This window comes from Saccopteryx bilineata, chromosome 2, assembly GCF_036850765.1.
Source record: "Saccopteryx bilineata isolate mSacBil1 chromosome 2, mSacBil1_pri_phased_curated, whole genome shotgun sequence".
Lineage (NCBI taxonomy): Eukaryota > Metazoa > Chordata > Mammalia > Chiroptera > Emballonuridae > Saccopteryx > Saccopteryx bilineata.
In genome coordinates this window covers 106,036,586-106,060,826 of record NC_089491.1, presented here as the reverse complement: position 1 = coordinate 106,060,826, position 24,241 = coordinate 106,036,586, and the positions used below count along the sequence as shown (strand labels likewise).

The following is a 24,241-nucleotide window of genomic DNA, read 5'->3' as shown; positions in this document are numbered from 1 at the left end:
TTTTGATATTTGGAGGTGATTAATTTTTTATTTTATTAATTTTTACAGTATACCTAAATTGTAACCAAAACTGTGAGATGTAATAGTCTAGCAATTGTGAGATATAATAGTCTTACATTTCACTAGTTAAATTTAAAATCATCTTACGCTATTTTTTTTAAATTATAATGAAAATCTGCAAGGCATAAATGAGATCAGGTCAGACCTAACTCAGCATTCTGGTACTTGATCTATGATGGGCACGGGCACTGAAGAAGATTTCTTTGCAGAACTGTTAAATTATCACCACTATTAGCAGATGTTGCAATGAAATGTGCACTGTAATATTGAGCCCCATACAATTAAAAGGTATTTTGTAGCACAATAGAAACTTTTAAAAGACCTATAGTTCCTTTTAAAATTGAGGCTTTTTAAATACCATGAATTTATAACATCTCTCTCCTAGTACTGTCTTCATAATACTGTCTTTCATTACTATACATTGAAGGAATTCTCAAAAGTGAATCTCAAATACAGTATGTTTAAATATGTAAGTTTAAAATATTCACAGAAATATTATATCAATGTCACATTTTGTATCTTGTGCCATCTACAAGAAGATACTTTAAAATATTTTGTGATTTAATTCTGTTTTACAGTGATCGGCATGTTGGTAAAATTTATTCCAAATCCTCTTCCTTTCTGGATTATATCAGAAAGTCCCTAAAGAAGCTTGGATTAGATGAGTCCAAGGTCAGTATATGACAACCCATCGTTTTCATTAAAAAAGGAGAATTTCTTGAAAACATTCTAAATTGTATTGAAACTGGGCCTCCAATACCTTAATTTCAGTTGACCCTTCTTGTCAGTGTGGATAGTTTGCTGTTTTATACCTCCAGAGAGTCCCCTTTGAGGCTTATTTTTTTAAATGCCAATTTTTAAATCAAAATACAGTTAAAAAGCAAAATAACATGGGAATTGTAAGTAAAGGAACAGACAGTGGTTGTGCTTTTATTTAAAGGTTATATAACTAATTAAAATTGAAAATCTTAAATTCAAAAAGCTTTTGATTGGGGGAATCCTGGAAAATGGTAGTATCTTTAGTCTAAGGTAATAATTTAGAGCATATTGTTGAAGAAAAAGAGGTAAGCCAATTGACTAATAGTGATATTCTAACACTGAAAAAATATAAACTCTCAACATGATTTAAATGAGTTATCTAAAAGATTAAATTTTGTTTGAATTTCTCTGGTATTTTGATTGATTATACAGTAAATTGAAATAGAGAATAAAATGTAGTTTCTTGAAAGAGAAAAGTTACATTGATAAAGTTTTTCAAAGCCAAAAGGTATTATTAATTATTATACCAATTTTCTCTTTTCTCCCTGGTTGTTTTTATTACTTAAAACAAATAGACTGGTGCTAATCAGTTTCCTTTCCCTTTAAAATGACTATTTAAAAAGGTATTTCTAACTCATAGGATTTAAGAAAGATTAAATGAGGTAATACACGTAAAAGTCTGAGTGAACACAATGTTTGTATTTGTTAAATGCTATCTAAAGAGCACACGTTTTTACTCTGATCTTTGATCTAAGTTTAACACTTGTAATTTGCCATTGATATAACTCCAATAAGTGTTTCTACTTAGTCACCAAAATGAAGATCCTTCTATTCTTAAATTAGTAAGAATGGACACTTTTTACTGTAGTTACTTTATTTCTGGGTTTTGTAAAAATATTTTTAATCAGACTGGCCTTCATATCATTTTGTCTAAATTAGTGTGTATATATATTGCATTTTGCATTTAATATTAAGAACAAAAACCTATGCATTATTTTTACAAATACAGAGCTAAGTTTTTACTTAAACTAAAAATGTTTTGGCCTCTGCCAAAAACCAAACAGTAAAAAATACACAAAGGATGTGACTTAACCTTTCTGATGGTTTCTCTTCTCAGATTTGTCAATAATAATCATAGGCCCTGGCCAGTAGACTCACTGGTAGATGTCCTGGGTTTGATTCCTGGTCAGGGCACACAGGAAAAGCAACCATCTGCTTTTCTACTCCTCCCCCTCCCCCTTCTCTCTTTCTTTCTCTCTTGCCGCGGACCAGCGCAGCTCCTAATAATGGTGCAGAATTGAGGAAGCACACTTTGTCAGAACAAAACTGATGGGACCGGGAGGACTCCTCAAACTGCCTGGCAGTATCTGAGTGCCTCATAGCCCCAGTTCCCTCTATTATATAGACATATGCAAATCAAGGACCCTGATACAAAGTTGCACATCAAAGGCTAAGACAGGAACTCTCCCAAGGTAAAAACAGGATACATTAGTGAAATTTACAAACATCTGAAACAAACCAGGAGTCAGAGGAAGGGCATGTATATTGCTTCCAGCAACCCAAGGAAGCAAGTGGAGTGGGTGCAAATACTCAGCATCAAAGCCAAATATGGAGATGGAGGGGGGAGAACTTAGCCTTTTGCTAAGCCTCGAATCTATAATGGCTTTTTGCCATTAACGGTCCACAACACTCTCTCTCTCTCTTTTCCCACAGTCATGGTTTGATTGTTTGAGTGCATCAGCCCCAGGCACTGAAGGATGGCTCCTTGGAACCTCCATCTCAGGCACTAAAAATAGCTTGGTTGTGAGCATGGCCCATGATGGGCAGAGCATTGGCCCCAGACTGGGGTTGTCAGGTGGATCCCAGTCAGAGCGCATGTAGAAGTCTGTGTCTCTATCTCCCCTCCCTTCACTTAAGAAAGAAGAAAATAATAATAATAATCATAGTAAATGTCCCTTAATATGCTTATTTTGTTACTGATAAGGATATTAATAATAGTTAATATTTACTAAGTGCTTACTATGTGACAGTGATTACGCTAAGAATGGTACATTATCTCACTTATTCTTCACAAAACATTCATGAATGATACTATTATATTTCCTAGTGTAATGATCTAGAAAGAGAAGTTCGGAGGAAGGCAAATTGTTTTTCCAGGGTTAAAGAGCTAGCAAAACCCACACCTATATGGTCAATTAATATTTGACAAAAGAGTCAAGAACATACAATGTGGTAAAGACAGTCTATTCAATAAATGGTGTTGGGAAAATTGGACAGATAGTGAAAATGAATAGATCACCTTCTTACACCATATACAAGTATAAACTCAAAATGGATTAAATAATTAAATATGACACAAAACTATAAAAATCCTAAAGGAAAACATAGGCAATAAAATCTTGGACATTTCACATCACAGTATTTTTTTAGGTATATCTGCTCGAGCTAGGGAAGCAAGAAATAGGATAAATAAATGGAGCTGCATCAAACTAGAGTTTTAGCACAGCAAAGGAAATCATCAACAAAATGAAAAGACAGCCCCCTTGAATGGGAGGACATATTTGCTGATATATCTGATGAGATTCATATCCAAAATTTATAAAGAACTTAAAAATCTCAACACACACACAAAAAAAAGTCCAATTAAAAAATGGGCAAAAGACCTGAATAGAGACTTTCTTCTAGTGGACATACAGATGCACAATAGACATAGGAAAAGATGGTCAGCATCACTAATCACCAGAGATGCAAGTTAAAACCATAATGAGATATCACCTCATGCCTTTCAGAAGGGCTATCATCAGTAAATCAATGAACAAGTGCTGGCAAGGGTATGAAGAAAAGGGAATTTTTGTGCACTGTTGGTGGTAATGCAGACTGGTACAACCACTGTGGAAAAATATAAATGGCATTGTCTCAAAAAATAAAAAATGAAACTGCCTTTTGACCCAGCAGTCCTACTTCTGGAAATTTATCCTAAGAATCCTGAAACACAAATTCGAAATAATATGTGCACTCCTATGTTCGTTGCAGCCTTATTTACAATAGCCAATATCTGAAAACAGCCCAAATGCACATCAGTAAATGAGCGGATAAAAAAGCTGCGGTACATTTACACGGTGGAATAGTATGCAGTCATAAAAAAGGAAATATTACCCTTTGTGACAGCATGGATGGACCTGGAAACTATTAGACTAGTTTAATAAGCCAGTCAGATAAAGACAAATGTCATATGGTTTCACGCATAAGTGGAATCTAATGAACAGCATGAACTTACAAGCAAAATAGAAATAAATTCGTACATAGAGCAGTCTGACAACTGTCATTTGGGGAAAGGTTGTATTGGGTGGGGGAGGTAGAAGGATAGAGCAAAAGGGACAGGAAGAGTTAAACTCATGGACACAGACCACAGGGTGGTGACTGCAGGAGGGCAGAGGTGGAGAGGGTCAAGGGGGGATGGATGGTGATAGAAGGAGACTTGACTTGGGGGCATGAACTCAATACAGTGTAAAGAGATGTGCGGAATTGTGCACCCGAAACCTGTATATGTTAACCAATGTCAACTCAATAAAATTCAATTAAAAAAACAAACATATTCCAGTCCAATACAAAATTCTGTTATTTTTCTTCTATATCATGAAGTGTCAGTGCTAAAATGAAAGTTGACCATCAATCTCAGTAAAAAGACATTTGTGTATAGTTTTATTTTTTTAAATAAATTAATTTTCACCTGGGATTGAGACTACTAAAAAGTATCAAAATCAGTTAACTTTAAAGTATTAAATATACTAAAATATTTTAAAGATTTTTGAGAGATGTTATCATTTGATAACAAACTATGTGTAATTGAAAGTATGGTGAGTCATAAATATACTTCTGGTCTTGTAAAGCACATCTTTTCATATTCAAAACTTTGTAAGTAAATGAAGTTCCTGGAAAATTTCCTAGCATGCTATGCTCTGGATACATTTTTAGTCTCAAGAAATCGTGTTAAACATGTGTAAGTAGTCCGGGTGGACAGTGTCAGCCCAGCATGCAGACACCTTAGGTTCAATCCCTGGTCAGGGCACACATGAGAAGCGACCATCTGCTTCTCTTCCACTCTCTCTCCTTTCTCTCTCTTTTCCCTTCTCAAAGCCAGTGGTTCAATTGGTTCAAGCATAGATCCTGGTTGGGGCGCATGTGGGAGTCTATCTTCCCTCCTCTCACTGAGAAAAAAAATGCATATAAACAGAATGTTCACAGAATGAGACCAGATTTGTATTTGCTCGATACATAAGTGGCTCATGCACAACTTAAAAGATTAAGTTCTAGGGTCAGTTGTGAAAGGCAGCATTGGGCATTTTCTCTTAGGGCAGGGTTTTTGAATCTCAGGAGTACCGACATGCCTTGTGGGGGGGGGGGGGCTGCCTGTGCATTGTAGGATGTTTAGCAGCATTCCTGGCCTCTCTACCCACTGGATGTGGGTAGAGCAGTAGCACCTTAGTGATAAAAATCCAAAAATTTAAATAAAAAAAAGGTCTTCATATGTTGCCAAAAATGCCCTAAGAGGCATAATCACCCTGTTTGAGATCCACTATGTTGGAGTATTTCTCATCTGGGTGTTTCATTTGCAGTCGTCTAACATTCCCATTATAAACTCCATGCTTTTTTTTAAAATGCTGTGTTACATCAAGAAGCTTGGATAGGGGAGGGGGGAAAGAAATAGTGATTCTGTTCTTATGTTTTTGAAGACTTTTAATTCAAAATGACACTCTCCTTGATATATAATTTTGTATAGCTGTAACCACCTAAAGGTGAGACTGTTTCAACCCTACGTAAAATATATGTCTGTTTAAGAATAGAGTTTAGGTTTTACAGTAAAGTTAAGCCCAGCCCTGTACCCCTGAAAACAATAAATTGACAGAACGCCAACTACTTTTTATCGGCAATATACTGTTTATATTAGATGGATTTCTTAGCATAAAATGTTGCCATACATTCTTGTAAAGTTCAATTACTTCTTTGCAAAATATTTTAATAGAACTTTTAAAATGTCTAAAAAGCTCTACCTAGATCTAAGGAAAATCTTGGTGTGCTCAAACTTGATCTTCAGTCCCAAACTTTATCACCAAATTTCAGAAAATGTTAAGGTTTCATGTTTTCTTCATGGTCCACAACATTTTATCTTCTTTTGTATTATTTTTCTGTCTTTCTGTCTCCTTCCCCATGCATATATTGTACACGCACATACACATACATGAATTCATTAGCACATGTGTTCACACATAAATGCATGAGCATGTGTGCACACACACACACACACATGCACAGCATTCACAGGATTTTAAAAACATCAGAACTGGACCCTGGCCGGTTGGCTCAGCAGTAGAGCGTCGGCCTGGCGTGCGGGGGACCCGGGTTCGATTCCCGGCCAGGGCACATAGGAGAAGCGCCCATTTGCTTCCCCACCCCATCCCTCCTTCCTCTCTGTCTCTCTCTCTTCCCCTCCCGCAGCCAAGGCTCCATTGGAGCAAAGATGGCCCGGGCACTGGGGATGGCTCCTTGGCCTCTGCCCCAGGCGCTAGAGTGGCTCTGGTCGTGGCAGAGCGATGCCCCAGAGGGGCAGAGCATCGCCCCCTGGTGGACAGAGTCGCCCCTGGTGGGCGTGCTGGGTGGATCCCGGTCGGGCGCATGCGGGAGTCTGTCTGACTGTCTCTCCCCGTTTCCAGCTTCGGAAAAATACAAAAAAAAAAAAAAAAAACACACATCAGAACTGACTGTTTGCTAGATAAAGAATGGACTGTAATATTTGTCCATAAGAAGAGGGGGAAAAGTAGCTTGTGTGTGTATAAGTATGTGTGTGATATACACAGAACAAGTAAATGAAATAATTTCAAATATTGAATCGATGGAAGGGGGTTATACTGTTGAGTGAACAGAGTTGAAAATAACTAAGCTTAACCTCAGTGGAAGTGTGGATAAAGGATAATTTAGAAAATATCTAATATCCTTAGATATTTTTCCAAAACAGTCGGACAAAAGCTAAACTTTTGAACCCAAAATCATTTATTCGTCATCAGCAGTGAACACTGGAACCACAAAGATAATTATGAGATAACTCATGAAAAAAGAAAATTAATAATTGTAGCAGGAACTTCCTGTAAAGTACAGTAGGCAGAGGGGGAAAGAGTGGCTGACTATACCTATGAAGATTTCACAGACAGCATTGGAGCCGTAGCTTGGTCTTGAAGAATGCATAGGAGTTGGTTAAGCAAACCAGGTGGGAAAGTAGGGAGCAAGGGATTTATTTCATGTATGTTGGGGAAGGGAGTCACTTGTGCACGACCACAAAGATGTAAAAAAACACAGTCTGGGGACAGCACTGCTGGAGCATAAAGCAAGTAGTGGGGGCCGTGTGGGAGATGAGGTTAAAGGAGGGGCCGACTAAACTGATCTTGGATGTCAAATCAGAGATTGGTTGAGACTAATTATAGCAGTTTAAATACAGATAGGATGGCAGAAATCATTCCACGGCATGGCCAACATCAGGTGTAAGGAGCTCATAAATGTTTCTGTGTGTTAATGTATTCATTAATGAACTAGATTCAGTGAATCCCTTTGACTCCAAGAAAACAGTGAATTCCTCATACAGATTAAATATATAGTAGGCCCTGGCCAGTTGGCTCAGCAGTAGAGCGTTGGCCTAGCGTGCGGAGGACCCGGGTTCGATTCCCGGCCAGGGCACACAGGAGAAGCACCCATTTGCTTCTCCACCCCACCGCCGTGCTTTCCTCTCTCTCTCTTCCCCTCCCGCAGCTAAGGCTCCATTGGAGCAAAGATGGCCCGGGCGCTGGGGATGGCTCTGTGGCCTCTGCCTCAGGCACTAGAGTGGCTCTGGTCGCAACATGGCGACGCCCCAGAGGGGCAGAGCATCGCCCCCTGGTGGGCAGAGCGTCGCCCCATGGTGGGCGTGCCGGGTGGATCCTGGTTCGGCGCATGCGGGAGTCTGTCTGACTGTCTCTCCCTGTTTCCAGCTTCAGAAAAATGAAAAAAAAAAAAAAATAAATATATATATATATATATATATATATAGTAAACCTGTCATCTTTTCTGATACGAGAAAAATATGTGTATTATTCCTATAAAGAAGTTCCTGCTGCTTTTTGCAGCCACCAAGGTAATAATTGACTCACAAGGGAATCAGTAATGTGTGTTAAAACCATTGGGTAAAAATATTTTGAGGGAACCATATATTTACACTCTCTAAGTGCCTTGCACAGATGATTAATTACAAAAGTGGATACCTGATCCAAGAGATCAAAGTTAGCAACATCATCAGTGGAACAAAATGACATTATCTGTCTCTGTCTTTTATATCATGTTTCTAAAAGCATTCAGTCCCAGATGTGACATTGCATTTGGTCATCATATCTCTGGTCACATTTAATCTGCAATAGTTCCTCGGCTCTTTTTTGTCTTTCATGACATTGACATATTTTGTAAAGGCCAGTTGTCTTGAGTGTTTCCTCCTGAGTAGATTAAAGTTACACGTTTTTGACAGGAATATTACACAGAGATGTTGTGCCTTCTCAGTGTGTCTCTATATGCAATATTTAAGCCCCATCTCTACATCAGATCTCATCATTAAAGAAGTATAAAATATATTCCCCCTACTCGTGCCCCCCTACCTAATAGTACTTCATTCCTGTAGGAATGCATTATCAGAACTATGATTAAATAGTTTGCTTTATTCAAGGTTTTGAGAAGGAAGAAATGTGGCTATTTGATTGTAAGGAATAAATATTTGCTCAGGTTTTTTTTCAATGGCTGGTGGAAAGTTATTCCAGGAATACATGTGCTTATAAGAAAAACTAGAAATTTCTCATCTTCACAAGAACCCAGAAAGGGGGAAAAAAACAAAACAAACAGAACAGTATGTAGAGCCTGGTCTCATCAGGATGTAGTTGTTAGTGGGAGCAGGATTCAAAGCATAGTGACTGACTTACTGTTATCTTCTTAGCAATAATTCATTTTCTGATCCTTCAGCATTATAATGATTCAGCTCCTGAACTATCAACTACAGAATTTCACTCTTTGTCCTAGACTATTTTTCTCTCCAGATTTTTGTTTTGTGATAGGTTGTTTATGCATGACTATGCATCTCACCTTGAACAAACTTGGTCCATCGCTTTCAGTCCCTTTACCTTCCTCCAGAAAGAAGAAGACCTAGCTGGTGAATTTTGTCTCTTTCATACCTGTTTCATAGACTTTTCGTGCCACACCCTTTCATCAGCAGGGCCGCCACATAGGATTATGCAGTTTTTGTTCTGCACAGAGGTACCTAGCTAAGGGTACAAGCAAAGCTAAAATTCTAGCCCACGTTCCATTTACAGCAGGTGCCTTGGCCCCGGACTGTATTCACCTGAAGGAAGGTGAGGGGGTATTGTTTCTAATTCTCACGAAGATTCCGTATCAGCCAGCAGCAGCAGCCCTGTCATAAGTTACAAATACCCTAAATCCAATAAGGTGAGAGGGGTAGAAGAGAGGAAACCTACCTGCAGGAAGACATCTGCATAATTGCAACCTCATGGCCCTTTCAGCTAGCGATGATTATTAGGCAGGAACACATTAAAATGGGACTTAGTATTCAGAGGCATTCTGTTTGGTATGAGGTTATTTTTGAATATTCAATATGACAATTTTAAGAAGTTTTTTCAATGTTATATCTGGGCTCTGTTATACAATAGTCTACAATGATTTCTGTTTAATTTTTCATGATAGGATGATCTCCAAAGAACATTCATTTCTTGTTTTGCCTTAGCTATCAGGAGGCTCAAAGTTCAATTCATGTTTGATTTCAGCCATTGGCCTTAGCTAGGTTATTTTGGTATGTTCTCCTCCCTTGAATTATAAACCCCTGAGAATTTATCATTTCTTTAATGGCCCTGCTATTGATATATTTTTGTGCCTCATATTATAAACCACCTCAAATTCTTCTTGAAAATAAGCATATTATTAATAATAAAGTTCCCTTTAAGTTATGACTGTACAGATTTGGAGCAATTAAATTTGGGGGGAAAAACAAAAATTAACAATTAAATTTCTTTGAAACTGTGATCAAAAACAATGTCAGAGTCATATGCAGTGACCAAGTCTAATAACATTTTAATGCCAGATTCATAGACTATAAAAGGATATTTCCATTAAGCAATAGAACATTCTTATGAATATGTCTAATTCTATATAAGAATAGCCACATTACCTATAAAAATTATCTGTCTCCCTGGCTCTAGGGAGTAGAAGATATAATCATTGAAAGAATAGGAAAATTCATTATACCTTTTATTTATTTTTTATTTAAGGATGAAAATAACAGCTGCTTAGTTATTTTATTAATACCATTAATACAGTAAAAACATTAATTTCAAGGTCACATTATGAATTATTGTCCTGCTAAATCTGCAAATGACTTATTTAATTAAAATAAAAATATATGCAATAATTATATATGATGTGTCAGTAATCAATTTTAGAATGAATAATAGCTAAAATTTATTTTTATATGTAGACTGTGCTGTTCAGATAGTAGCAAGTTTAATTTTTATTTTTATTAGCTAGTAATTAAACAGGTATACATTAGAAAATGGGAAAACTTTGTACATTGTATTTTCCTTTCTTTTTAAGAAAACCTATGTCTTATTGCCCATAAATTTCAAGCTTAGGAAAATTAGTTACACACAAAATTACATCAGTTCTAAAAGATTCACTTTTGTGTGTGTGCTCCAGAAGATTCCCATTGGCACTAGTCTTGTGAGTGATCACATGGATAACTTTCTCTGTCCACCAAAGTAAAACTGTCAGGCATACTTCACCCTCATTGCCACTCCCTAAACAGGATCAGCTAATGGACCTTATCTCTACATTCTCCTACCTCAGTTCTTGAGCCAGTCATGACCTAGCTAAGGGTATTCAGTATTCTCTATCCACCGCCCCACCCTAGGTCAATTGCTAACTCATCTTCTGATCATTAGAATATGGGAGGGTTCTTTTAACAACTGTGTATCTCTCATCTATTCAACCAATTCCCTGTTAGTTGAAGTATGGTCTACCTTTGCTTATCTGGACCCCCTATATAGAACTAGAAAAAGATAATTTTAATTAATAAATACATGATACAAGTCTTCCATGAAAATTAACTCCAAATTATTTAGATATTTTACCATCAAGAAGATGGATCATAACTCACTACTCCTTAAGTATGGGCTGTACATAGTAACTTTCTTCTAAGCATTCAGTATGGAAAGGAGGAAAAAGAGGAACTTGACAGTGAAGAAATGTGACAAACATTATCTCAGCCAGGTAATCAAGGTCAATACCAATAGTGCTAAGTCCTATTGATATATGTGCCCATGATATGATGTAGGAACATGGCATTTCTGTGGTCTTTCTCTCACTCACCTATAGCTCCACTCTAATTATGAGCATAACATCTGACAAATCCCAGTGAAGGAACATTCCACAAAATGCCTGACCAGTACTCCTTTAAACTGTCTGGGTCATCAGAATCGATGCAAGTCTGAGAAACTGTCACAACCAATAGGACAAAAGCAGTGTGGACTCCTGGAACCGAAAAAGAGCACTCGTTGAAAACCTAAGGAAATCTGAATAAAATGTGGGCTTTTGCTAATAATAATGTACCAATATTGGCTCATTAATTATAACAGCCATATTATAATGTGTTAATAGAAGAAAGTGGATAGATGGAAACTGTTATTTTCAAATTTTCTGTAAATCCAAAACTGTTTGAAAATATGTTTATTTTTTAGAAAACAATATGAAAGAAGCTATTTTTTGAACCTTTGCTTTGAGTCAGACATTGTGGTAAAAAGTTTTGCTTATCTTAGCTCACTGAATACTAAGGATGGCCTTCTGAAAGGAGTAGTTAAGCCTCGTTTTATAAGTGAGAAAATTAAGACAGTTTAAATTGATTTTTTAAGGCCAAAACTCAAGAAACTGGAGAAAGAGGATTCCAATCCAGACTGTCTAACTCTAGACCCATGCTCCTTTTTGTCATTTTTATATAGTGTATCTGTAAACTCATGGTACACTTTTGACCGGTCACAGGAAAGCAACAAAAGACAGTAGAAATGTGAAATCTGCACCAAATAAAAGGAAAACCCTCCCAGTTTCTGTAGGATGATGTAACAGCATATGCGTATGTGCAGATGATGATTAACACCGTGTATATAGTGGAGCAGCCCACGGCCATGCCAGTCGAGATGTGGATGGTACAGAGGAAAGTTCAGTGTGTTCTGTGGCTCGCTAAATTCGAATCTGTGACCAAAATGCAACGTGAATATTGATGCGTTTATAACGAAGCGCCACCACATAGGAATAACATTATTCGGTGGGATAAGCAGTTGAAGGAAACCAGCAGTTTGGCAGAGAAACCCCGTTCTGGTAGGCCATCAGTCAGTGACGAGTCTGTAGAGGCTATACGGGATAGCTACCTAAGGAGCCCTAAAAAATCTGTGCATGAGCCCACATCGAACTGCACTGAATAGGTATGAAACTGGGAGAGTTTTCCTTTTATTTGGTGATATTTCACATTTCTATCGTCTTTTGTTGCTTTCCTGTGACCAGTCAAAAGTACACCATGACTTTACGGACACACTGTAACTTACTAACAGACACTGAGCACAAGAAAAATATTTAGCATTTTTCTGAAACTAACAATCATCAGACAGATAAGCTTGTGAGAAAGAATAAAGAGAATATTTGTGCTTAACAACAGACAAAATAAATGCATGTCTAAACTAGACTGAAGAATTTAGGTCTGAAGTAAAAGCAGAAGAATTTAAGGAATGTTTGACTCTTCTTGAAGTTTTGAAGAAGGCATGCTTGTATCCAGAACTTGAGCTCTTGAAACTTATGAAGACAGGGTGAAATCGGTCAAGTGTTTGAAATGTGTTGACTAATAATTTTAACCCATAGGCTAAATTGACATTAAAATAACTTAAAAATTATAAAAACGAGCCCTGGCCGGTTGGCTCAGTGGTAGAGCGTTGGCCTGGCGTGCGGAGGTCCCGGGTTCGATTCCTGGCCAGGGCACACAGGAGAAGCGCCCATCTGCTTCTCCACCCCTCCCCCTCTCCTTCTTCTCTGTCTCTCTCTTCCCCTCCCGCAGCTGAGGCTCCATTGGAGCAGAGATGGCCCGGGCGCTGGGGATGGCTCCTTGGCCTCTGCCTCAGGCACTGAAGTGGCTCTGGTCGCAACAGAGCGACGCCCCGGAGGGGCAGAGCATCGCCCCCTGGTGGGCAGAGCGTCGCCCCCTGGTGGGCGCATGCGGGAGTCTGTCTGTCTCTCCCCGTTTCCAGCTTCAGAAAAAAAAAAAAAAAAAAAAAAAAAAAAAAAATATATATATATATATATATATATATATATATATATATATATATATATATAAAAAACGGGGGATGGGGGTGGAGAATGTAAAACACCTGAACATGGCTGCTTATTTCCTGTATCACCTTAGTTTTCTTGAGTAGATATCTCCCTGAACTTACACCATCCATAGCCCACAGAGCTAGGGCTCTGTTTCACAGCTTAACTCATATCAGCTCCTTTTTCTGGAGTCTAAGTAATGGGCAATAGGAAGCAATGGATTTCATGACCAATGCTCCCAGCACTCTTTGATGTGCTCTGTAACTTGTAAGTTTCCATGTGTATTTTTACCAGTCTGAGATACACCAGGCAGTACCTCAGTTCTGGCATCTGCCTTTATAGTGAGCATGTCGGCCCCACCGAGGTTCTCACAGGCTCTAAAACTCAATAATGTCATTTATAGAATGAGACCATTTTATATGTATGATACAGATTGATGTTAGAATTGAATAAGGTAGCATCTTTATTTTTAAATGTTCATATATTCACTTGATCTGACCCATCACAATTGAGCATGTGATTGAAAAGTTGACTACAGTATGAAAATCATACCTTAAACGTAGAATGTTTTACTTAAAACCATATTAATATACTTTTACTCATCAAACTTTTGGTGTAAGAATGAGGCCATTTGTTTTGCTTTTTTGAACACAGGATTGCACATAGTTTCATTGTTTGAAGTTTAACAACTTTTTTACATCAGACATCTATAATGTATAATCTAAAATGTCCAGCTTTGTTCTGTTGAAAGTGAAGCAACAGATTTCCATTTTGTTAGAGAGTTAATGTGAGGTCCTCACCTTTTCTCCTCAGAATCCACAAAAGCAACAAATAGAATGAGAAACGGAAGCACAAAATCAGAAAGCATATAAAATCTCAAACCAGGGGTATTGTGAAGTACAGTGAAGGTAAAGAGGGATGCAGGAAGGTGCCAAGAGAACATGCCTAGAGTTAAACACCAACAACAAAACCAACAGAAGACAGTTCTCTGAAGTAACATATCCTGAGCAGCTAATTCAGCAATTCCTATGTCTGTGGTGCTTCCAGTTCGGCATAAATAAGAAACAAGAGTATTGGAGAACCCGAGGAATCACATTGAGAAACCACATTTGTATGAAGCAGTATGCTAGTGACGCAGGAGCAAAAGAATATTGCGTGTTCTGAGTTATCCTATTATTGCTGATCTCAGATAGCCAGAGAGAAGTAAGAAGACTTAACTAAAACACACATACACAATTTTGTGAGATGAGAATTTTTTTCTGGCTTGAAGTGCAGACCTGGATCCAATCCAGTATATTCTGCTGCAGAAATTTGCTGGGGGGGGAGGGCACTTCTTTGATTCAAAGATGGACAAAGGTTTATAAAAGTGTGGGGGAGGGGTGATATAATTGGTTTGGGTTCTTTACCAAGGGGGAAATCTTTATTGGAAGGCTACACTAGCAATGGAGGAGACAAAGCCTTTTCACTATTACACTTTTGTACTTTCTAAATTCAAAAAAGAAAATTCAGTGCAATAAGAAAAGGAATAGGGGCTTTGAAAAAATAATAAATTTGTTATACTTTGTGAAGAAATCTGAGTACAAATCTTTTCAGATCTTTTACTCATTTTGTCCAGCCTTTAATTTGTTTTAACCACATGTAATTTGAAAAGTTTCTCCTGGTGACTTTCCTTTATCATGCCTTTCTCAAGAGGCACTCAACTTATAAAAACAACTTTTCTTTTTGCATTTATATTTCACTGATTATGTAATATTTATATTATTTTATTGCAGTGATATAGCTAGCAAGACAGGTTTAGAAACAAATGCAGTTGATTCAGTAAGCATAGCACTCACCTGGTAGGAACAGAAACATGCAGACGATCTAGGAAGTGGCCTCCTTGACCATAAGGGTTCACTGTACTAGGGGTATCATATGTTTCAGAGAATACACATCAGAAAGTAATGCTTGTTCGTGAATGTTTAGTTGATGTTTGAGGAAATTATCTTAAATATGAATATTTGTCCTTATTGTATTTCTGTTGTCTTTGAAGTTTTCTCTAGGATATCATTTTAGATACAGCTATTGAAAAAGGCTTGCTGAGCTCTCACTATGTGCCCCTAGCATAGAAACAAGTGAAAGTAAATATGTTGTCACTACTGGTTGAAATTATACAATATCAATAGGATGGTATTAGTAATTTTATTTGTGATACGTTAAAAAACTATATTGGTACAGCAGATATAAGTAAAAAGTTTAGATTTATATTGACTTGCTTCACAAATATCCTTAGAGCTCTTCAGACACCTAGCTCGTTTTACATTTGTTAGGTTTATTTTACTTTAGGGTGTATTTGATAAGAAAATTTTTTTAACTGTTGTTAACTTTATTATTATTGTTGTTGTTTTATCTTGAAGCTGCCAGAAAAAACTATAATGGACTACTACGAGAAGTATAAGCCTAGGATGAATGAGCTGGAAGCTTTTAATATGGTAAATGTCAGAATTAAACAAATTAAATTGGGTTTGTTGCTAGTCTTAAATAGGATCCTATTAAATTTTATCATGGGGCCAACCAATCTATGTTGTTTTTCTGTTATTGTAGAAAACCTGTTTGGAATCATTTCCTATTTCAAAACTATATTAGGTGTCAGTAATGTAATAAAGAGAACACATGGTAGATTTCTTCTAAAGTGTATTATAAATGCACAGAAAGAAGTTTCTGAGTTCTTTGAACATATATTGATCTCAATTCTGTTATTTCACAAGCATTCCTTTTAATAAATTTTATTCTTAGTACCCCTTTAAAAGCTTTCTATCACATATGTATGATGGCTTTTGGATTCTACCTCAAAGTCACTTAGAGGACATTCTTATCCTATTATTATTAAAGAAAAACTTTTGATCTCTGCAGTATTCATTTTCTGAAGATATACATGAATATTGAAGATGTGACCATATACAAACTTCTGTAGATACAATTTTTTAAACATAATTGTTAAACCAGTCTTTTTTTAAAATTTATTTTTTAAGTAACACCATCCTATCTTATTCTTTCCTTTAGCTGAAAGTTGTTCTGGCTCCTTGTATAGAGACATTGATTCTTCTGGATCGACTTTGCTACCTGAAAGAGCAGGTAAATTATGTTACTTTTAAATGTATAACAAATATCTTAATTAAATCCAGTAATAAGGATCCACATATATATAGGATAGGTTTCTTTCACATAAAACTTAAGATTAAAACACAAGATAATGTTTTCATTATATTTTCAAGTTTAAATATTCATTCCATCTCTTTTAAAACAAACGTGCATAACAGATGTTTTCAGCACTGCTGCTATAATAAATCTTATATTCATCTAATTGTATGGTAATTACTATACAGTAGTCAGTAAACAAACTATCATATGTGCTGTATAGTATAGCTAAAAATAAAAGTCCGGATATAAAAGATATCATATATATGTTACATTTTGTAAGATCTTGTCTTTTATTTCACTTGAATTTTTAGATATACGCACTCTGCTGTTAGAAACTTCTTTCCAATCAGTAAAGGCTGCTTCTGTTATTTTTTCAATCTTATTTATTTATGTTGAATGACCAAAAATATTGTTCTTTTGGTTATCTTTAGGGAAAATATTTTATGCAGATTTTACTCAGTTTTGGTCAAAATAAAGTTCTGTGAACTATTTAAATTAAATCCACTTGTGGATTCAGACTATGTTTCCACTGTATAAACCCTTTATTTTACAAATTTTTTGGGGTTTTTTTGTTTTTTTTTTTGTTTTTTTTTTATTTTTTTTTTCATTTTTCTGAAGCTGGAAACAGGGAGAGACAGTCAGACAGACTCCCGCATGCGCCCGACCCGGATCCACCCGGCACGCCCACCAGGGGCGGTGCTCTGCCCCCCAGGGGGCGATGCTCTGCCCATCCTGGGCGTCGCCATATTGCGACCAGAGCCACTCTAGCGCCTGAGGCAGAGGCCACAGAGCCATGCCCAGCGCCCGGGCCATCTTTGCTCCAATGGAGCCTTGGCTGCGGGAGGGGAAGAGAGAGACAGAGAGGAAAGCGCGGCGGAGGGGTGGAGAAGCAAACGGGCGCTTCTCCTATGTGCCCTGGCCGGGAATCGAACCCGGGTCCTCCGCACGCTAGGCCGACGCTACAAATTTTGTTTTATCATATGGGGAGCTTTGCTTTCTTCTTTTCAACAGGCTACTTGGAACAAATGGATTTTAATAAATGTTTGCTTTTGTTCTGATTTGTATTTATATGGAGAAAGGCAGTTTTTAAATATTTAGAAAATGATGTATTTTCCCAAGCTACTAATTGAAAAAGCACTGCAAAGCTTTGGTTCCAAAATTGGTAGGTGACAGAATCTTATTTTACTTGCTATTCGTCATTTTCCTTTTCAAAACAATGTTTATTGACCTAAGTATAATAGATAGTAAAAGCAGTATGCACAAAGATTAACAGATTGGTAATAGGATGATAAAAATCATTAAAAGAAAATTAAAAGTAACAGGAATGCCATGTTTCAGCACTAACTACTAACTTCATGGCTTATTTTTAGTGCTTCTCTCTAATATATGTGTGTTGCATATATACATACACATATTTTATAACTTTATTTAAAATTGGAATCAAATTATAAATGCTATTTGCATCTAATTTGTTTTACTTTATTTACAATTTTCCAACTGATTAATACTACTACAGAAGCTGAATAATGTTTTATCATATCATAATTTAACTAATACCCAATTGTTATCATCAAATTCCAGTTTTTCACAATCACACAAAGAGTAATCTCGCAGTTCATTCTCTGTGTACATCTTTAATTATTTTCTCAGCATAAATTCCTGAAGGCAGACTTGTAAATGTCAATTTTATTCAACAAAGAATAATTTTCTTTTACATTGTTTGCTTTTTTATATTTTTTAATATTACAACATATAGCCTGACTTATCTCTCATTTCCATCTTCAACAATGGGTTTATTCCTAAATCACTGCTTAATTTGCAGGAAGATGTTGCATGGTCTGCACTTGTGAAGCTGTTTGACCCTGTGCAGTCTCCCAGGTGTTACGCCGTTATTGCTCTGAAGCGGCAGCGATGATTTCAGTCCACGCAAGGTATTAGATGGACCTGTGGGACCTAGTGCTAATTTGGCTTTTCTAAAACATTTATGTCATGTTATATAACTATTTTAAAAACTTTACCTTATATTTGAAATAAACAAAATTATAGCTATCAACGGAATACCATAATCCATTTTCTCATTGTCAGAGCATACATTTAGTAAAATAACTCATGAAAATGTTATACAAGGATTGACCTACATTCCTGATTTATTACATCAATAGGATGTTGTATTCTGATATTTATTTCCTGTTCAATACTTGAGACCCATGATACTTGCTACATAGCACATTTTGCCTTTTATGAATTTTCTAAGAGAGGAGAGGTATAAGTGTGAGCATAAGATTTGTTGTGCTAAAGATCATTTGCATGTCTCGCCACATTTTGGAAAGATTTTCCACGTTATCAGGAGGAAAAATCCACATTTAAAGTAAAGAAATACTCAGGAGCCAGGCAAGACATAAAAAGTTACTAATATAAAGCATATTTTTATATTGAGTTTTAATCTAAATTAAATCAGGAAATATTCTATGCCCTTAAAGCAATATAAATCTTATAGTGAAGTATATATTTCAAGGTTTCTTGAAACTGTTTATCTTAAAATAAGGGGATGGCCAACCCTTATTTTTGGGTTGTTTCCCTTCATCAGCAGAAAGCTATGGGTTTCGAATACACTCAGGAGACATGAATATCAGCTGGGAAAAGTCTTCCTTGATGCTCAGCAGGAAACTTTATAAAATGCTCCGAAGCACAGAACATAACTAACTGCTTTCTTAAATTTTGGAGTCTCTTCATGGATGAGAAGATTTTTTTTTTTTTTTCAGGGACAGAGTCAGAGAGAGGGATAGACCGGGACAGACAGACAGGAATGCAGGAATGGAGAGAGATGAGAAGCATCAATCATCCATTTTTCTTTGGGACTCCTTAGTTCATTGATTGCTTTCTCATATGTGCCTTGACTGCGGCCTTCAGCAGACCAAGTAACCCCTTGCTTGAGCCAGCGACCTTGGGTCCAAGCCGGTGAGCTTTTTTTTGCTCAATTCAGATAAGCCCACGCTCAAGCTGGTGACCTCGGGGTCTCGAACCTGGGTCCTTCTGCATCCCAGTCCGACGCTCTATCCACTGCGCCACTGACTTGTCAGGCGAGAAGAATAATTTTTTGCTTTGAGTTTTGATAATAATATTGAGTTTGCAGCCAATGTATATATGAATGATCAAATAATTTGCATACCCTACTACAATAATGATGAAATTAACCACTTTTTAAGCTTTTAATTCTAGGGAACTTCAGAATCTAGAAATGGAGAGTAAAGTATAATGAATCCCCATGTGCTTATTACAAGCTTCAACAATTATCAAACTTTTACCGATCTTGTTTTATCTATACACATGTGAATGTTCACACAAACACAACACCACCACAACTACCCCTCACCCCCAGAGAGTTTTAAAGCAAATCTCAAGTAGTTTACAATTTTACATAAATGCTTTAGTATATATTCTAAGTTAAGGATGGTTTTTCATAATACCATCTATTGTCCTCATCCACATTTTCTTGATTGGCTCAAAAAGTCTTCTATATCAGTTCAATTCAGAATCAAATGGGGTTCACATATTTGCATTTAGTTGATGTGTCTCTTCTGGTTGTTTATTCTATTTTCTCATATTGTTTAGTATATTAGTATCTCAGAATGAGCAGAAAACCTTTCCAACCTACCTTCTCTCTTTCATAATTTTACCTTGTATGTAGGTTTTTAAACTTTTCTGATACTCAACTATTTATATAACATTCATTTCTCATTATAATAAAGAAAAAAGAACTTTATATGTGTAAAGCACAGTTTAGAAGAGGAAATTACATCTGTTTCGGTATGAAGGAAACTACGTAGAACTTCCGTATGTTTTAAAACATGGTCAGAAATTGAATTTTTATTTAATGTTTTCAATTTTTATTAATCAGAGACTAATGTATGATTCAAGCATCTAATCAACAGTCAACATGAGATGATCTGTATGATCACACTAAGGTGATAATATTACACCAAAAGCAAGGAAATATAATATTTTGGTAGGATTGCAGTGTTTGTGGACTGTCATCTCATAAAAACTGCTCTTCAAGAGCTCATTTACAATTGAGCTAAAGAATATGGTGCATTGGTGGAGGCCATCAATTCTGACAGTTACTTTCTGGATGAGCTGAAGCAAGCCTGCTAATATCTCATATAATATTTATTTTTTGAACATTTATTGAGTGCTTACCATGTATCAGAGATTATGATAGGCACTGGCAGGATGGAGATAAACAAGATATATACCTGTCCTCAAAGAACTCACAGTACAGTGAGGAAGACAGACCATAAAATTACTAAGTACAGTGGTTAGGGCAGGCGTGGCCTACAGTTTTTGCCCCCGGGCCAGATTAGAAAGAAAACTTTTTTCATGGGCCGGCCGAAATATTAAAATTAAAAAATGTTAAATACAAAAATGTTTTGTTTAAGTAAACAAAATTTTATTATGTAATTTGTGAATAAATGTGAGTGGAAAAAAATTTAATATACAATATTATTTTAATAAAAATATAATAATATACCATATAAATATCCAAACTGTATCTCAATCAATTGAAACAATATTTAATTAATAGAATGAGCTTGAAGGGGTTATATCACAAATAAAACAATTATTTTGTTTTACAGACAGCCTGGACACGTTTTCAGTTATCAACTGCAGCTATTGTCTATGCTACAATGCCACTTGATTCAGCACACTTGACCACAAAAATAACAAATTGTTTGACCTTGGGTGCACACTGGCAAACTTCACCTAAAAGAATGGGTTTAAAAAATGAAGTATCACGAATCCATTTGACCAATTATTGGAAGTTAACCCTAGATTAGTCACACATGGAATTCTTTTCTGCATATCACTATCTTCTTAAATATCTCAATTTCCAATAATCAAAGACACTTCCACTTCTGAGTAGCTGAGATTTTAAAGTAGTGGAGAATATTAAAAATTTAATCACAGGCTACATAAACTCATTACACGGGACGGATGCGGCCCGTGGGCCGTGTGTTGATCATGCCTGGGTTAGAGGCAGAGGACTAAGAAAGTCAAGCACAGAATTCTTCAGAGATTCTTCTACTTGATTGACTTAGAAGAAGAATGACTCAGTAATATTAGTCCTATGTTTAGTTTTATGTGAATTAAATTGTTTTGAGGTCTGGGATAAGTCACTTTATTCAGTGTGATTCAGTTTTCTCATCTCTAAAAGGCACGTAATCATAGATCCTAGATTAATAAAGGTATTATGAGGATTCAAAGAATTAAAAATGTGTTATTGAAATATCCCTTAATAAGCTGGTCAGAGAAAGACAAGTACCATATGATTTTATGTACATGTGGAATTTAATGAACGGAAATAAAGTGATACATGAAAAAAAATATCATTAGACAACCAGTTAATGAAGCAAAACTATAGATTATTAGAACTTCCTACAACAATAGAAGATTCTGCCTTGGCAGCCTTGACAGTCTCTGAAGGGGCAAGTCAGGGGAGGCTATTTCTAGAACTTGGGAGGCTGGGTTCAAGTGGTTTAGGTGGAGAACAGACTAGGGATTTGGAAAAGTTCATGACATATTAGTTTTATGAATAGTATCTATAGCGAAGTGAGAATCTTGAAGTAAGTCTTAATAGGTAAAATGTTACTTGATAAGTGAACTGTTTGCCAAGGTGAGCAGATTGTTTATCTGAGATAAATGAATATATGGGAATTTTCTGAAATACTGTTATTTATGGTTTACAGTTGTTTCTGGGCAAAATTTTCTTGTAACAGACAAATCATGTTGACACACATAGTCTCAGTTCTTAGACCCCATTGTTCTCTCACACTGATGCAGACGGTTGCAGTTCTCAATGTAAAAAGCATTTAATTTCAGACACATAACTTATAATATGAAAGCAATAGTTGTACAGTGATACCTTGAGATACAAACAGACCAACATACAAATTTTTTAAGATATGAACTGCGACTCCGTCCGTATTTTTGTTCGAGATCCGAGCAAAATTCCAAGATACGAGTCATGATTTGGTAAGCTGCCGCTAGTTGGTGCATTGACGCATGGGTCCAGTATCGGCAGTTTGATATACAAGTTGACTGACTTACGAGCTCGGTTACAAAGCGAATTAAATTTGTATCTCAAGGTACCAATCTATTTGTTAAAAGCACTAGGAGGATAGAAATGGAAACTTAACCATATTTATAGCATTTATACGGAAGGAAAAAATATGTTCTAAGTTCTAATCAAATAGTTTATAAATTGATTTTAGTTTCCCCATTCAAAATTGGGGAATTGTCCACATTCGAAAATGGATTTTACTATGAGATGAAAAGCATTGCCTTATATATAGTAGTTAAGGTTCACAGTAATCTTGCTTGTTGAGATAATCTATTAAGATTAATATTTATTCCTCATGTAATTTCCAATTTAGCATATACTCTGTATCTATAGGTATAAATGCAGAGACTTACACAAAAGGTTTCCCTACATTACATGCTTTTGAATATTATTCTTTGATTTGTGGTTTTAGCCACTGTGCATAATAATAATTATTATTACTGCTTTCAACGTGCATAGTTATTCCAGAGTCTTTGTCATGAGGTTTGAAGTTCTATTCTTTCCTAGATGCCAACGAGCTAAATTAATTTTTTGTTTTGCTTTGTTTCTTCTCCAGCTTTCTGCTGCTCATGTACATTTTTAAATAATTTTTTTTCAGAATACATCTAAAGATTTTGTTTAAATTTCCTCAACTTTAGATTATTGTCCTAAAGCAATTTAAGAATACTGTTTTCATTAATTCTTTATAAATGTATGTAATTCAAAGACATGCTGTTAAAGTAGATGCAGGTGGACAGGCTTCTAATCTTCACTATTGGTGATCCTGACTTAATTAATATTCAGGACACCTAAAATTGATAAAAATTGTCAAGAAGCACAGATGAGACTCCTGAAATACATCTGTGTATTCCACAAAAGGACTGTAACCATAATGGACACTGGGGAACAAATCTTTTTTTTTCATTTTCTGTTGCATGAGGTTTTAGAACTGTTTCTATATATCTCTGCATCGCTGATTCCAAATCTGAAATCCGTTTCTTGGTGCATGCTCTAGTTTTTATGCAATTTTAATTTCTTTTTGTTACAGTTAATAGCATGCATTGGTTTTTAAATTGCAGTTAAAGGGAAACGACTCTTGGATTGAACATAACCACAAGGCAATTAATATTTTATACACATCACTTTTACATAATTGTAGTTGTTTTTAAATGTAAAAAATTATCTGATAAAAACACCCTTTTATTTTGTTTTAAGATTGAATCATGGCTTCTTCGAGTAGGTGTAAATGTAAGAATAATCCTGAAACTTTCTATTATATATGTGGCTGTTACACACTTCAACATCAAAGGCGCAATGTTTCATCATTTGTGACATGTGCATATATTGCCTATTATCAAGTTCCCTTTGGCGATCAAGACAAGAATTGGGCTTCTCATATTGTGTGTCATAATTGTAAGGAAATGCTTCATGGCTGAACAAATGGAAAACACAAAGGAATGCCTTTTGGTATTCTCATGGTTTGGCGTGAACCTAAGGACCACAGCAGTGACTGTTCTTTCTGTCTGATCCTAAGGACCACAGCAGTGACTGTTATAGAAATAACAGTCTGATCCATACATAGGGCATCAGCAAGAAAAAATGGCATATGATCACATATCCTAATATTCCTTCAGCAATATGACCTATCCCATACTCTGAAACACTCCCAGTTCCAGTTTTCAATGGTTTTATTTCTTCTAAAGATGAAGAAAGTGATCA

At 36.1% G+C, this 24,241-nt stretch overlaps 1 protein-coding gene across 3 annotated transcripts in view; it reads left to right on the top strand.

Moving 5' to 3' along the window:
* The window catches only part of METTL25 (methyltransferase like 25), a 110,715-nt gene extending 89,579 nt beyond the window's left edge, over window positions 1-21,136 (top strand). The window contains exons 9-13 of one of the 3 annotated variants that reach the window (XM_066257564.1): window positions 639-732; window positions 15,642-15,716; window positions 16,288-16,359; window positions 18,248-18,356; window positions 21,060-21,136. In XM_066257564.1, coding sequence (XP_066113661.1) covers window positions 639-732; window positions 15,642-15,716; window positions 16,288-16,359; window positions 18,248-18,340 — 334 coding nt within the window. In that variant the 3' untranslated portion in view covers window positions 18,341-18,356; window positions 21,060-21,136. Of the gene's footprint in view, window positions 1-638; window positions 733-15,641; window positions 15,717-16,287; window positions 16,360-18,247; window positions 18,701-19,187; window positions 20,959-21,059 lie in introns of those variants that run through there. The other 2 variants (XM_066257563.1, XM_066257562.1) reach the window with 2 other exon arrangements.
* The last annotated feature ends 3,105 nt before the right edge of the window (window positions 21,137-24,241 follow it).